The sequence below is a fragment of the Neofelis nebulosa genome, chromosome X (assembly GCF_028018385.1).
Source record: "Neofelis nebulosa isolate mNeoNeb1 chromosome X, mNeoNeb1.pri, whole genome shotgun sequence".
NCBI lineage: Eukaryota > Metazoa > Chordata > Mammalia > Carnivora > Felidae > Neofelis > Neofelis nebulosa.
The window spans coordinates 67,768,590-67,784,789 of record NC_080800.1 but is presented as its reverse complement, the minus strand read 5'-3'; the positions used below and the strand labels follow the sequence as shown (position 1 = coordinate 67,784,789).

At 35.3% G+C, this 16,200-nt stretch overlaps 1 protein-coding gene across 2 annotated transcripts; it reads left to right on the top strand.

Moving 5' to 3' along the window:
• The first annotated feature begins 361 nt into the window (after window positions 1-361).
• HMGN5 (high mobility group nucleosome binding domain 5) lies at window positions 362-15,435 on the top strand. 2 transcript variants are annotated; one of them, XM_058713271.1, is made up of 6 exons: window positions 362-535; window positions 2,465-2,494; window positions 3,058-3,087; window positions 3,366-3,419; window positions 6,336-6,464; window positions 13,893-15,435. In XM_058713271.1, the coding sequence occupies exons 1-6, from the start codon at window positions 521-523 to the stop codon at window positions 14,622-14,624; spliced, it is 990 nt and encodes a 329-aa protein (XP_058569254.1). In that variant the 5' UTR covers window positions 362-520; the 3' UTR covers window positions 14,625-15,435. The 2 variants fall into 2 exon arrangements, with proteins under 2 accessions (XP_058569254.1, XP_058569255.1); XM_058713272.1 differs by lacking the exon at window positions 2,465-2,494.
• The last annotated feature ends 765 nt before the right edge of the window (window positions 15,436-16,200 follow it).

The window sequence follows — 16,200 nt, the reverse complement described above, 5'->3', positions numbered from 1 at the left end:
GATGGTTTTGGAGACTGTGGAGAAAGCAACTGCTGTGACTTTCGCCTGTTATTACAACATAAAAGAAAAACAAAATCAAGACAACTCTGGCTTTCCCGCCAGTCTTAAGCTTGAGCATTTTGCATTTATCAAGTCCGCGTGCTCCTCCGCCACACCAGCGGTCTGAAAAGGCAGCCTTAACAGGGCGTCTGACAAGTCTGTGGACCACGCCCCTGGGCAGATCAGCTTTCTTTATTGGTCTCACTGCCTGTCATTCAAATCTGGCTCCCACTCCAGCTAACCATTCACGTAGTTTGGTTGCGTCTTGGTGCGTTTAATGTTGCCAATAACGAGGTGTTTTTGTTGTTGTTTTGTTTTGTTTTTGTTTTTTGGTTGTTTGTTTGTTTGTTTGTTTTGCCGAGTACAGGTCGTGCTGCAATTAGTTCATTGAAAACTCAGTTGCTCTCTGAGCGCTCGGGCAGAGACTGCTTTCGGCTTTTTTTCTGCTGATTGTTAAGATCTCCTGTAGAGAGCTGCAACAATGCCCAAAAGAAAGGTAAGTGAAATAGGAAGATAGAAGGGGAATTAGAGACTGAAATACATATTTCCTAATCCGTAGAGGTTTTAGAAAGCATTTTGGCTTCTAGTTCGATTTTGTGATGTACTGAATGGAAGGGGGAAAGAAAGGCAAAGAATGATCAGTGTAAGATTAAGGATGGTCTTGAATGCAACTAGTAGTTCACTTTCGGCTTGTTTTGTTTAAGGGAAATAATCGTTTAAGAGGTGTCTCCATGCTGAATTACAAACAGCCATAGCGTTGTGCTGTCGCTTCCTACCCCACCTCCCTTCCTCCGCTTACCCTATTGGAGAACACTTCTCTTAACCACACTTCCAGGCACCAGTTTCCTCCTCAGCCTCCGGCTTTTCTCCGGGAACCGTCCCGTTTGGGGTAACGAAAGCCACGGCTTTCTCCCGTATTTGCCTTTGTTCTTCCCGTTTTCTTTTTCCTTTTTCCTCTTCCCTCCTCCACTTCTTGTCATGCCAGATGGCTATGCAATGGTAATCCTGTGCCATTAGGCGGCGCAGACTTCAAACTGTCTTAAAGGAGAGAACCACCTCTGCAGTTAGCAACTTTAGGGCTATGAGATCTGGGGTTCTCCAAACTCTTTGTGTAAAGGTGGAGAGATGGCAAGAGAACTGCGTAAGATAAAAACTATTGCTGATGTTGCGGTAGCGTGGATTTATTCACTTTTAGACATGCAGAATTGATTTGAGATATTCAAGGGCTACAGGTATTCTGCAAACCCTCATTTCAAAAATTGTGACTCCTCTCTTGGACAAGAGATAAATTTACTACCAGTGTTTGTTTGAATGTTTGTTTGTTGTTTTGGGAAGGGGGGTGTCCCTTAGTAGTGAAATTGAACGCTGTTTCATTGCTTCATAAAATTGGAAAACACTGTGCTGATGTAAAGCAGTGTGATTGTTTTGATATTATTCCTATTTATCCGGCCTCCTTCCCTATTTCTAAAACATAGGAATAAGACCGAAATTCCCCTGTGCTCTGGGGCTGTATGAATCATGTAATAGCTTGATAATTCCCAGAATAAAGGGCTGCTCAAATACAAAAAGCAATGGTTTTTAGTATCCATCCCATTTCCTGAGATTCCCTCCGCTGAGCTTTTCTAGGCTTGTGCAATGGGTCGTGCTATTTTACAGATCTGACAGCAACCTTGTAGCAGGTAGTGGCGGGAAGTTTTAAAGTCCATGGCCAGCTCCTCGGAATAACGCATTGATGTTGCAGGGGTTCCCTCCATGAAAGAAAAAGAGGGAAGGAAGGAAGGACCGAAAGGAAGGAAAGAAAGAAAGGGGAAGAAGGAAAAGAAAGAAAGAAAGAAAGAAAGAAAGAAAGAAAGAAAGAAAGAAAGAAAGAAAGAAAGAAAAGAAAGAAAGAAAGAAAGAAAGAAAAGAAAGAAAAAAGAGAAAGCAAGCAAGCATTTAAACATTGTGGGGGTTGTAGTTTTTGTATGAAGGACTTGGAAACATTAATCCAGCCAGTAGAGAGGATCAGATAAGTACAATTGCATATAAAACATAAGGCAAAACACAGGGAAATTGCGGGAAGTTCCTCCTTCATTCTGCCCACCCCCACACTTTTTTTTTGGCTTTAACACTGGCTACAGCAGGTGGATTTTAAAATTTAAAAGGTTTGTTTGTAGGAGATGCAATTTACACAAAAGGATGGAATTGATTATTAGTTGTGTGAATTTATGTCTTGAGAATGCATTTGCATCTTGGTGCACATTTGCACATTAGCGGACAGCAGTATGTAGCATGCTACTAGGAAATAACACGTGGCTACTTGAGCTGGAATCCAGGAAAAAAGTCATAAGTGGTTATGTTACAACTGTAATCCATATGCAATATTTTCTAATCTATGTGTTTATATCGATGACCTGATTCCTGTGTGGTTTTCTCCTCTGTATAGGCTGCCAGTCAAGATGGTACCAGGCAGGAGGTGAGTTTTTTTTAGTTTTAGAATATGACTGAAAAAATCCACTTGTTTTATGAATTTGAGACACACAAGCAGCTAAAAATAGATGCTGATTTGTATATTTGTACCATATGAGTATGAATATGGTATGCAAGTGAGCTCTCTCAGAAATATAGCAGGTATTGAAAATTACAAACTTCTTGGAATTTAGGACCTTAGGCTTGTTAAGCTCTGAAGAGAGTTTCTTCCTTTTAAGCAAAAAAAAAAAAAAAAACATCTTTGTCAGTTTGCAAGAAGGGGCTATATTCTTATTTCTAAATATGCTCCTTGTTATTAGCCATTGTGTTCATTTAGCTTAGCATTTGAAGTTTAATTTGAGATATTTTTCTTTAGCTGTATAAAGGGTCCAGGGTAGGGGAAATAAAAATTTATATTTCTACTATATATTCTCCTCAAGTTTACAACTGCCTCTTTAAAAACAATGCTCATGTAGTATTGCACTAAATATTTTCACAATATAAATAACTGTAGTTTTGTGTGTCCATAATTCTGTTAACTGTTTTTTGGTTTTTTTTTTTTACTTATAGCCAAAAAGAAGATCAGCCAGACTGTCTGCTGTAAGTGGTCTTTTTAAAACGCTTCTCGTGTATTGTAAAATGTACTTTTAAAATTCAGGGAATCCTACACAATACTACCTATTTAGTACAAGATTTATTTTGGATGTTGTTGTAAAAAATTTCACACTAAGGACATGTTTGTTTGTTTGTTTTTCCTAGTGCTTGGTCCGAACTATACCCATTTATTGAAATTAAGAGGTTGGATTTCATTATTAGTAATCTGTCTTCAATTATGATTTTTTCCTCCCCCCAACCATGACTTGTGTTTTTTGATGCAGATGCCCGTGCCCATTACACCAGAGTTGAAGCCCAAAAGAACATCGATTACAAAGGTAAAATTCAACATGCAATGTTGACAGAAGATTACTCTTCTTTAGAAATAATTTTTTTGGAGGGGCGCCTAGGTGATGTGGCTGTTGGTGAAGCATCTGACTTCGGCTCAGGTCATGATCTCAGGGTTCATGGGTTTGAGCCCTGCATCAGGCTGTGTGCTGATAGCTCAGACCCTGGAGCCTGCTTTGAATTCGGTGTCTCCCTCTCTCTCTGCCCCTCTCCCACTCACTCGCACACACGCGCGCTCTCTCTCTCTCTCTCAAAACTAAACATTAAAAAACATTTAAAAATAATGTTTTTGGAAAGGCATACAGCTGATCATTTTGCTTTCTTTACTTTCTGTTTAGTAATATGTTATACCATATGGTACATGTAAACTTTTTGAGTAAGGAATATTTGTTCACGTTCTGTGATTGTCTACCATATTTTGACATTTTTATTAGGAAGAAACAGAATAAAATTTTAGTTGGGTAGACTTGTAAAATATATATGCCTTTGACATCATATAGTCACAACACCAATATTGCTGGAAAAACAAAAGGTGTAAACTCTAGTAACCAAAATAATGCTTTGTAATAATAGTAGTAACTAACATTTGATAATACTTTACAGTTTGCGAAGTGTTTTCACATAAACTATTTTTATTTTTATTTTATTTATTTATTTATTTATTTATTTATTTATTTTTATTTTTCAATATATGAAATTTATTGTCAAATTGGTTTCCCTACAACACCCAGTGCTCATCCCAAAAGGTGCCCTCCTCAATACCCATCACCCACTCTCCCCTCCCTCCCACCCCCCATCAACCCTCAGTTTGTTCTCAGTTTTTAAGAGTCTCTTATGCTTTGGCTCTCTCCCACTCTAACCTCTTTTTTTTTTTTTCCTTCCCCTCCCCCATGGGTTTCTGTTACGTTTCTCAGGATCCACATAAGAGTGAAAACATATGGTATCTGTCTTTCTCTGTATGACTTATTTCACTTAGCATCACACTCTCCAGTTCCATCCACGTTGCTACAAAGGGCCATATTTCGCTCTTTCTCATTGCCATGTAGTACTCCATTGTGTATATAAACCACAATTTCTTTATCCATTCATCAGTTGATGGACATTTAGACTCTTTCCATAATTTGGCTATTGTTGAGAGTGCTGCTATAAACATTGGGGTACAAGTGCCCCTTATGCATCAGTACTCTTGTATCCCTTGGGTAAATTCCTAGCAGGGCTATTGCTGGGTCATAGGGTAGGTCTATTTTTAATTTTCCGAGGAACCTCCACACTGTTTTCCAGAGTGGCTGCACCAATTTGCATTCCCACCAACAGTTGCAAGAGGGTTCCCGACATAAACTATTTTTAAATGAACACAATTGATATTCTATACTCTAATGTTATGGCTAATGACATTAGAAATAGAAATAGCCTCTATATTAAGTTCGTTTCTCCATGTTGTTATTTATTTATTTATTTATTTATTTATTTATAACTGTGTGCAAATATAATACTAGTAATTTTTTAAACTGCTTTATTGAGGTATGACTGATATTTTAGAGATTGGTTAACTTCCTAAAATCATAAATGCTTAAAGCTAGGAGGAACATTAAAATCCTCGAATCCCATCATTTTGTGATTGGAGAAACTGTAAATTACAGGCATATATATAAATAGCTTTGAATTATTTGATTAAAAGATACTGCTGGGACCGCCTGGGCTGTTCAGTTGGTTGAGCGTTCAACTCTTGATTTTGGCTGGGGTTATGAGCCATGGGTTCCAGCCCTGCATCAGCTCCACGCTAAGTGTGGAGGCTGCTTGGGATTCTCTCTCTCTCCCTCTGCCCCTCTCCCTGCTCACATACTTTCTCTCTCAAAAATAAAAAGAAATATACTGTTAAAACTAGGGCAAGTGAAGTTTTAGTAACAAGTAACAACAGGAGAGAAAAGTTTAAAAAAATTTTTTTTCTATTTAACATTTCAAGGTCAGTATTCTATAAAATTGGGTACTCAATTTATAGGCTATTAAAATAGTAAACACTTTATTTCCATTAAAATTAGAAGATAATGTTATAATAAAACAAATACTATATAATCCTGGACTTTAAAATGCGTTATTATACTTGACTCTCTGTTTTTCGTGTGTTAAAATAGTAATAATATATCTATATTGTATTTTATAGTTTCTAAAGCAATTTCACATATATTTTACCATTTGTTCCTAATAACACCCCTATGAGGTAGGTGGAATTACTCTTTTTTACATATAAAAAACATGCACAAAAAGATTTATACTTTTGCTCAAGATCACATCAAGTAAGTAGCAGATCCAAAATTCAAACACAGGTTTTCTGGCCTCTTCACCCAGGGCTCTTTACTCACATAGGCAAAGAGCTTTCTTGGTAAAGCAATCATGATTCAAGTCATTTCAAAACTTGTAGAACGTATATTGAATCACCTATGTCCCCAGGAAATCTCTTAAAATATATATAAAGTGATGCCTTTGCTAGTGTTTCTCTTAATTATTAGCCACTGGAGGCTTTGCAATAAACAAAACCCTGTTGCTAATTATTAGACATGACAGATAAACTGGCCCCCTCTAGTCAAAAAGAGTTAATTTATAAAAATCTAATCTGATGCAGGCAATTAGCTTTGAGTGGTCAATGGTCAGTATTCTAACTTGTTGCTTCTCATCTAAAAGAAAATGTATTTGATTTATATCAGAAGAATATTATTCATTTTTAATGCTGCTTTGGGTTTACAATAGAGGTAAAAGTGTCGAGTGATGATTTTATTGATATTAAGTTTATATGGATATTTTAATCTTTTTATAAATCATTACAGCAGCTGATAAAATAACCTGGGCCATTTAATTAACACACCACTTAAGTTGTATATTTGTTTTTATTATTCTGTGTTGCTGGACAGAAAATGAAGACAGAACATGATACGATGGAAAAAAACACAGATACAAGTGCCAAAGCAATAGCTGAAAACAAGAAAGAAGTCATTAAAGAAGAATATAGTGATGAAAATGGAGAAGCCAAAATTATGGAGGTATTTTAAATATTAACAGATTTATCCATTTGAAAGATCAACAATGGGTACAACTGAAGGAAATCTTGTTTGACTTGCAGTTTAAAAGTTGAGAAACATTAAATGAGTAGTGGTTCTATACTGTGTTAGTCCATTCCAGCTGCCATAACAAATACCACAGACTAGGTAGCTTATAAATAACATAAATTTATTTCTTATAGTTCTGGAGGCTGAGAAGTCCAAGATCAAGGCACCAGCATTTTTGGTGTCTGGTGAGGACCTGCTTTCTGTTTTATACACAGCAGTCTTCTTGCTGTGTCCCGACATGACAGAAAGGGTGAGAGAGATCTCTGGGGTCTCTTTTGTAAGGACACTAATCTCATCCATAAGGGCTCTTCCCTCATGACCTAATCACTTCTCATAAGCCCTACCTCCAGGTAGGGGATTAGGTTTCATCATATAAATTATGGAGAACACAAATATTCAGTTTATAACATATAATAGTATTGAAGGGGAAAATAAGAAAATGAATTTAAAATATGAGAGTTTACAGGTATAAGTAGTGAGAATATTGGGTTTGCATTGCTATTGGTAGAATAATGACAGTGATCATGACTTAGTAATAATAAAATGACTTTTATTAAATAGAGAGCAATCCTTTATTCCTTTTGTTGGCAAATGGTCTATTCATAAATCCCTTTGTAAGATCATATGATTCTTTTCCCCTTGCAGATTGCAAGACAAATTATTATGTAAATGTTTCTTATAGGTCTTTGTTTGCATATTTAATGCATACCATAGTTTTTGATATTGCAGTAAAACACTGAAAATGGGATGTAGTGCCAGATATACAAACCAAAGCTGTGCAAATAGGGAAAAAAATTTTGTAAGTGATCCTATGCTATATGGTGAAAGACTTTTATTTCTTATTTACATTATTTTTTGTTTAAATTTAGTTAACATACAGTGTAATACTAGTTTCAGGTATAGAATTTAGTGAGTCCTCACTTACATACAACACCCAATGCTCATCACAAGTGCCCTCCTTAATACCCATCACCCATTTAACCCATCCCTACACCAACCTCCCCTCCAGCAAACATCAGTTTGTTCTCTGTAGTTAAAAGTCTGTTTTCTGATTTGGCTCTCTTTTGTTCCCCTATGTTCATCTGTTTTGTTTCTTAAATTACACACATGAGTGAAATCATGTGGTATTTATCTTTTTCTGACTGACTTATTTCACTTACATTAAGGCTCTTTAGCTCTCTCTAGCTCCATCCATGTCTTCACAAATGACAAGATTTCAATCCTTTTTATTCCATTGTATGTATGTATATATATGTATATATGTATGTACATATATATATATATATATATATATATATACACACACACACACACACCACATCTTATATATCCATTCATCAGATGGTGGACATTTGGACTTTTCCCATAATTTGGCTATTGTTGATAATGCTCTAAATATTGGGGTGCATGTATCCCTTCAAATCACTATTTTTGTATCCTTTGAGTAAATGCCTAGTAGTACAATTGGTGGAACATAGGGTAGTTCAATTTTTAACTTTTTCGGGAAGCTACATACTATTTTCCAGAGTGACTCCTCCACTTTGCATTCCAACCAACAGTGCAAGAGGGTTCCCCTTTCTCCACATCCTTGCCAACACCTGTCATTTCCTATATTGTTAATTTTAGCTATTGAGACTGGTGTGAGGTGATATCTTATTGTAGTTCTGATTTGTATTTTCCTCATGATGAGTGATATTGAGCATCTTTTCATGTGTCTATTAGCCATCTGGATGTCTTCTTTGGGAAAATGTCTATTCATATCTTCTGCCCACTTTTTAACTGGATTATATAGATTTTGGATACTAACACTTTATCAGATATGTCATTTGCAAATATCTTCTCCCATTTCATTGGTGGCCTTTTAGTTTTGTTGTTTGTTTCCTTTCCTGTGCAGAGGCTTTTTATCTTGATGAAGTCCTGATAGTTTATTTTTGCTATTGTTTCCCTTGCCTCAGGAGATATATCTAATAAGAAGGTGCTATGGGAAATGTCAAAGAGGTTGCTATATGTGTTATCCTCTAGGATTTTGATAAGTTTCCTTTCTCAAATTTAGGTCTTTTATCCATTTTGAATTTATTTTTTCGTATGGTGTAGAAAGTGGTCCAGTTCCATTCTTTTGCATGTTGCTGTCCATTTTTCCCAACACCATTTGTTGAAGAGACTGTCTTTTTCCCATTGCATATTCTTTCCTGCTTTGTCAATGATTAATTGACCATACAGTTTTTGGTTCATTTCTAGGTTTTCTATTCTGTTCAATTGATCTATGTGTCCATTTTTGTGCCATTACCATACTGTTTTGATCACTACAGCTTTGTAATGTAACTTGAAGTCTGGAATTGTGATGTTTCCAGATTTACTTTTCTAAGGTTGCCTTGGATATTTGGGAACTTTTGTGGTTCTATACAAATTTTAGAATGGTTTAGCTCTGTGAAAATGCTGGTGGTATTTTGGTAGGAATTGCATTCAATGTGTAGATTGCTTCGGGTAGTATAAACATTTTAACACTATTTGTTCTTATAATCCATGAGCATGGAATATTTTACCATTTCTTTGTGTCATCTTCAATATCTTTCATAAATTTTTTATAGTTTTCAGAATAGAGATCTTTTACCTCTTTGGTTAGGTTTATTCCTAGGTATCTTATTGTATTCAGTGTAATTGTAAATGGGATTGATTCCTTGATTTCTCTTTCTGCTGCTTCATTATTGGTGTATAGAAATGCAACCTATTTCTCTACACAATTTTGTATCCCGTAACTTTATGGATTCATGTATCCGTTCTATCAATTTTTGGTGGAGCCTTTGGGTTTTCACTGTGTACAGTATTATGTCCACTGCAAAATTTGAAAGTTGGCCTTCTTCCTTGATGATTTGGATGCATTTATTTCTTTGTGTTTTCTGATTGCTGAGACTAGGACTTCCAGTACTATGTTAAATAACAGTGGTGAGAATGGATATACATGTCTTGTTCCTGACTATAGAGGAAAAGCTCTGTTTTTCCCATTAAGGGTAATGTTAGCTGAGTTTTGTATATGGCCCTTATGATGTTGAGGTGTGCTCCCTCTATCCCTACTTTGATGTGGGTTTTTATCATGAATGGATTTTGTACTTCTTCAAATGCTTTTTCTTCATCTATTGAGAGGATCATAAGATTCTTTTATTAATGTGTTGTATCACATTTATTCATTCGCAAATATTGAACCACCCTTGCAACCCAGGAATAAATCCCATTTGATTGTGGAGAATGATTTTGTCAATGTATTGTTGGATTTGGTTTGCTAGTATTTTATTGAGAATTTTTGCATCCATGTTCATCAGGGATATCAGGGCTATTGCCCTGTAGTTGTTGTTGTTGTTGTTGTTGTTGTTGTTATTGCCCTGTAGTTGTTGTTGTTGTTGTTGGTGGTGGTGGTGGTGGTGGTGGTGTGTGTGTGTGTGTTTTAGCGGAATTCTTACCTGGTTTTGGTATCAGGGTAATGCTGGTTTCATAGAATTAATTTAGAAGTTTACTTTCCATTTCTATTTTTTTGGAATTGTTTAAGAAGAATATATATTAACTTTTCCTTAAATGTTTGTTAGAATTCCCCTGTGAAGTCATCTGGCTCTAGACTTTTGTTTGTTGGGAGATTTTTGATTACTGATTCGATTTCTTTGGTGGTTATCAGTCTCTTCAAATTTTCTATTTCTTTCTGTTCAGTTTTGGTAGTTTATGGTTCTAGGAATGTATCTATTTCTTCCAGATTCTCTGATTTGGTAACATATAGGTTTTTTTTATAATATTCTCCTATAATTCTATTTCTGTGGTGCTGACTGTTATTTCTCCTCTCTCATTTGTGATTTTACTTATTTGTGCCTTTTCTCTTTTCTTTTTGATAAGTCCTGCTAGGGGCTTATCAATTTTATTAATTTTTCCAAAGAAATCAGCTCCTGGTTTTTGTTTGTTTTTTCTATATCATTTATTTCTTCTCTAATCTTTATTATTTCCCTTCTTTTGCTGCTTTTAGGGTTTGTTTGTTGTTCTTTTTCTAGCTCCTTTAGGTGTAAGGTTAGGTTGTTTATTTTAGATTTTTCTTGCTTCTTGAGGTAAGCCTGTATTGTTATATATACTTCCCTCTTATGATTGCTTTTGCTGCATCCCAAAAGTTTGGACCATTGTGTTTTCATTTTAATTTGTTTCCATGTATTTTTAAATTCCTCTTTGATTTCCTGGTTAACCCATCATTCTTTAGTAAAATGGTCTTTAATCTCCATGTATTTGTGGACTTTCTGAATTTTTTCTTGTGATTGACTTCAAGTTTCACAGTACTGTGGTCAGGAAATATGCATGGTATGATCTCAGTCTTTTTGTACTTGCTGAGGTCTGAGTTTTGACCTAGTATGAGATCTCTTCTGGAGAATGTCCCATGTTCACTCGAGAAGAATGTGTATTCTGCTGCTTTAGGATGAAATATTCTGAATGTATCTGTTAAGTCTATCTGGTCCAGTATGTCATTCAAAACCACTGTTTCCATGTTTATTTTCTGTTTAGATGATCTGTCCATTGATGTACTTGGGGTTTTTAAAGTCCCCTATTATTATTGTATTATTGTCAGTGAATTCATTTGTGTTTGTTATTGTTTTATATATTTGGGTGCCTCTATGTTGGGTGCATAAATATTTATAATTGTTAGATCTTCTTTCTGGATAGTCCCCTTTATTATGATATAGTGCCCTTCTTTATCTCTTGTTACAGTCATTGGTTTAAAATCTAGTCATTGTGATATAAGTATTGCCACTCCAGCTTTGTTTTGATGTCCATTTGAAAGACAAATGTTTCTCCATCCCCTCACTTTTAGTCTGCATGTGTCTTTAGGTCTAAAATGAGTTTCTTGTAGGCAGCATCTAGTTTGGGCTTGTATTTTTATCCATTCTGACACCTTGTGTCTTTTCATTGGAGCATTTAGTCCATTTCCATCCAAATTAATTATTGATAGGTATGTATTTAGTGCAATTTTATTACTTGTTTTGTCATTGTTTCTGGAGATTCTCTCTGTTCATTTCTAGTCTTTGTTGCTTTCAGTCTTTCCTTCCCACTCAGAGTCCCCTGTAATATTTCTTGCAAGACTTTTTTAGTGGTCACCAACTCCTTTAGGTTTTTGTTTTGTTTTGTTTTGTTTTGTTGTTTTTGTTTGTTTTTGTCTGGGAACCTCTTTATCTCTCCTATCCTGAATGATAGACATGCTGGATAGAATATGCTTGGCTATAGATTTTTACCATTCAGTACATTGAATCTATCATGCCACTCCCTTCTGGCTTGCCAAGTTTCTGTGGAACCTTATTGGTCTTACCTTGTACTTTATGGACTTCTTTTGTCTTGCTGCTTTTAGAATTTTTGTTGTTGTTGTTTATCACCATATTTTGTATATGTAACTACCATATGTCTTTGTGTTGGCCTGCTTTTGTCAGTTTTGGTGGGAGTTCTCTTTGCCTCTTGTATTTGGACGAATATTCCCTTCCCAAGATTAGGGAAGTTTTCAGCTGTATTTCCTCAAGTAAACTTCTTGCCCCTTTTCTCTCTTGTTCCTGTGGGATGCGTATGATAGGAATGCTATTATGTTTGATGGGGTCACTGAGTTCTCTAAGCCTACTCTCATGATCCAAAATTTTTCTTCTCTGTTTTGTTCAGCTTCATTATTTTCCATATTTCCATCTTCTATATCACTTATTTGTTCCTCTGCCTCTTCTATCTTGTGGTCTGTTTTGAATCTCAGTTATTGCAATTTTCATTTTGGCTGAATTGTTTTTTAGCTCTTTTATCTCTGTGACAAGTGCCTCCCTAATATTTTCCATGCTTTTTTCAAGACCAGCTAGTATCCTTACGATTGTTGCTTTAAATTCTGGATCAAGCATATTACTTATGTTTGTTTCAATTAGATCCCTGGCCATAACCTTTTCCTGTTATTTCTTTAGGGATGAATTCCTCCATCTGGGCATTTTTCTAGGTCTCTATCTTCTTCTCTGTGTTAGAAAAGCCAGTTATGTTTCCTGCTCCTGAGAGTAATGGTTTTATGAAGAAGAGGTCACATAATGTTCAGGGCCTGGCTCTTCAGGAAGTGTCTGTTGTGTGCTGCATGCACTCTGCTGCTGTGTTTGGCTGCTCTATCCTTCACGTCAGTCATTTATAAGGGTTGTTCTTGCTTGCAGTGGGAAGTGTTTGGACCTTGGCCAGAGGGTTGCAAATTTTAACTAGGTGTGCTCTGGTCTGCTTATTAAGAGACCTGATGCTATTTCCACTAGAGCTGAAGCTTTGCAGAAATCTGTGGTCAATAGAAGTGGTGTGTGTGGGAGATCGTGCTAGTCTTCTGAGGAAGGGGCCCACTGCACTGGTCCTTAGGCACACTTGCCTGAGAAAAGCAGTACCAGCAGAGTGCAGGGTGTTAGGACTTGGTGTAAATAGGTTAAGCAGCCAGTGTTGTTCCTGTGCTGTCAGGTTTATGCTGAGGGGCAGGGAGGGAAATGGCGCCAGCCCATTCCTCTGTACCTAGGACCTCTAAATCTCTAGTCTTTGAGCCCCACTGGTGGCAAAAACACAAAAATCAGCCTCTTTCATTTTCCCAGCCAATGGCTTCGGGTAAGCATTCTCCTTGTGCATTTTCCTGTGTGTTCCACTCTCTCTCAACTTTCTCTGCAACCACAGATCTCTCCCTTCCACAGCACATGTGATCCATTTCACCCCCAAACCACATCTCCATACTTTCTGCCTTCCTTGATGTGGCCTCTTCTCTCCCTCTAGTTGTGTAGTTTGTTCTATGAATCCTCAGGTAAATTTCTTGGGTATTCAGAATCATTTGATAGTTATCTAGCTGTATTTGAGGGATGATGCAAACCTATTATCTGCCTACTATGCTATCTTAGCTCTCCCCCACAGCCTACCCAGTCAAAGAGTTTTCAAGTAACTTTTACAAAGAAAACCTAAATCTCACCATTATAGAAACAAAATATTATTTCCTCAAAAGAATGCATTTTATTTACTCACTGAGAATTGCTGATATAGAATGTATGTCATTTTTCCATATTTACTCTGTTTCCCATATTTGTAATGAAAATTATTTATATGAATATATTTTCCTGAATTTATTGTTCCAAATATCCATTTCTACATATGTGTGTGGAATTATTTTAGTTAATTATATTTCTTAGGATGTTTTCCTTATATTTTGATATTTGGGAGGTGTTTTTCACAGTAAAATTACTTTCTTATTAATGGAGATCATTCTTTTTATAAAAGAATAATTATAAAACATCTATAACTCTGTCTAAATACTTAAGGAGAACAATTCCAAATTTATAAATATAATCTTGTTTATTTCCTCTCTATATATAGGCACCAGCTCCTGAAAAAGAACTTGAGGAAATGAACGAAGAAAAAAATGAAGATGTTGAAGGAGAGGGAGTAGAAAAGAATGAAGCAGTGTCACCAGCAAGAAAAGAAGATGAGAGATATCAGAAAGGAGATGGAGAAGATCAATACAAAAAAGAAGAGAAAGGAGAAGATGGGCAAGAGAACAAAGATAGAAAAGGAAAAGAAGATAGAAAAGAGGATGAAGATAGGAAAGAAAAAGAAGAGGGAAAGGAGGAAGAAGACAAAAAAGAGAAAGGATATGAAAAAAGAGGTGAAGATGGAAAATGGAAAGAAGATAGCAAAAAGAAAGAAGAAGAAAGAGAGAAAGGACATGAAAAAGTGGATGAAGATGGAAAGGGAAATGGAGAAGATAGCAAAGAATTGGAATGTGAAAAAGACAAAGGAGAAGAAAAACTGGGAGAAGAAAGAAAAAAGAATGAAGATGAAAAGGAGAATAAAGGTGGAAAAGAGGATGAAATTGGAAATGAAGAAGAAGATGGAAATAAGCAAGAAGGTAGAAAAGAGAAAGGACAAGATGGAAAGGAGGGCAAAGATGGAAAAGAGGAAGATGAAACAGAAGAAAATGGAAAGGAAGATGGGAAAGATGGAAGAGATGGAAAGGAAAATAAGAAGGCTAAATTGGGAAAGGAAGTAGCTGATAAAGAAGAGGCCAAAAAAGATGAAAAAAAAGGAGAATCTCAGAATATTGTTTAAAGCTTCCCTATATAGTTTCATAATTTGGTAATATGTGCCTCCATGTTGTAATGTTAATAGAGATGAATATTTTTTATCAAATATTTTATAAACACAACTTTTCTTTAGCATCAATGTAATTTCAGAACATCTTCATGCTGATTATTCATCACAAAGTAGCTAACATGAAACCTTTTTACATTTTGTGATTATAATAGTGGAATATATAAAAATATTCTTTCAACTTTTTGAGTGACTTTCCTTTTGTGTAAGTTATGTATTAAATCTGTGAATTTTAATTTTACTTGTATGTGATCAAGTCACAATGTGGGGATATCATGAAAGATTGTTACAACATTCTTATGGTTCTCTAGGTTGTTTTTATAAAAAATAAGTGAACTATTTTCTGTAATGCAAAGAGTTAGAATTCTTTCCCAAAAATAACTTTACTAACAGCTTGTGAACAAATAAAATTGTAATTCCATTTTTAAAAGATTTACACATTTTTTTTCAAAAGGGCAGTTCTGATTATACATGTATCCACAAAATTTTACTGGGTTGATCTTAATAAAAATTCTCTTCAAAAATAATTGTAGTTTTTTATATCTCTAAAAATGTAGTTAGTGAAATATTATAGCATTTAATTTTTTATATTGTGATATTCATAAAAGAATTTAAAAGTTGTTTTGCACTGAGATAAAATTAACGTAAAATTTACCATTTTAACCATTTCCAATTCGGTGGTTTTTAGTACATTCACAATGTTGTGTGATTACCACCACTACCTAATTCCAGGACATTTTCACCCAAATAAAAACCAAAGTGCCAATTAGTAATCTTTATATTCTCAACTCCCTCCTCACCTGTCCCTGGTAGCCACTAATTTAGTTTCTTTCTCTATAGATTTGCCTATTCTAGATAGTTCATAAAAATAGAATCATGCAACGTGTGGCCTTTGTGTCTGGCTTCTTTCACTTAGGATAATGTTTTCAGGTTCATTGATGTTGTAGCATGTATCATTACTTCATTTATTTAATGGCTGAATAATATATTACATTGATATACTACATTATTTCCTGATGAACATTTGAGTTGTTTCTATGTTTTCTCAATTATGTATAATGCTGTTATGAATATCCATGTACATGTTTTTGTGTATATATATATTTTTATTTCTCCTAGGTATATATTCTAGGAGTAGAGTCACTGGACCAAATAGTCATGCTATAACTTTTTGAGGGTCTTCCAGACTGTTTTCCAAAGTGGCTTCAGCATTATATATTCTCACCAGCAATATAGGAGGGTTCTAATTTCTCCACTTTCTTGTCAATACTTCTTATAATCTATATTTCATTATGTAACCATCCTAGTGGGGTGATATGGGGGTGATTAAAATTATGGTGATTTTGATATGCATTTCCATAATGATGTTGAGCATCTTCCCATGTGCTTATCAGCCATTTGTGTATCTTTGGAGAAATGTCTAACAAATTCTTTGCTCATTTTCACTTGGGTTGTCTTTTTAGTATTGTGTTGTAAGATGTGTACATATTTTATATACAAGTGCCTTATCAGTTATAATATTTGCAAAAATTTT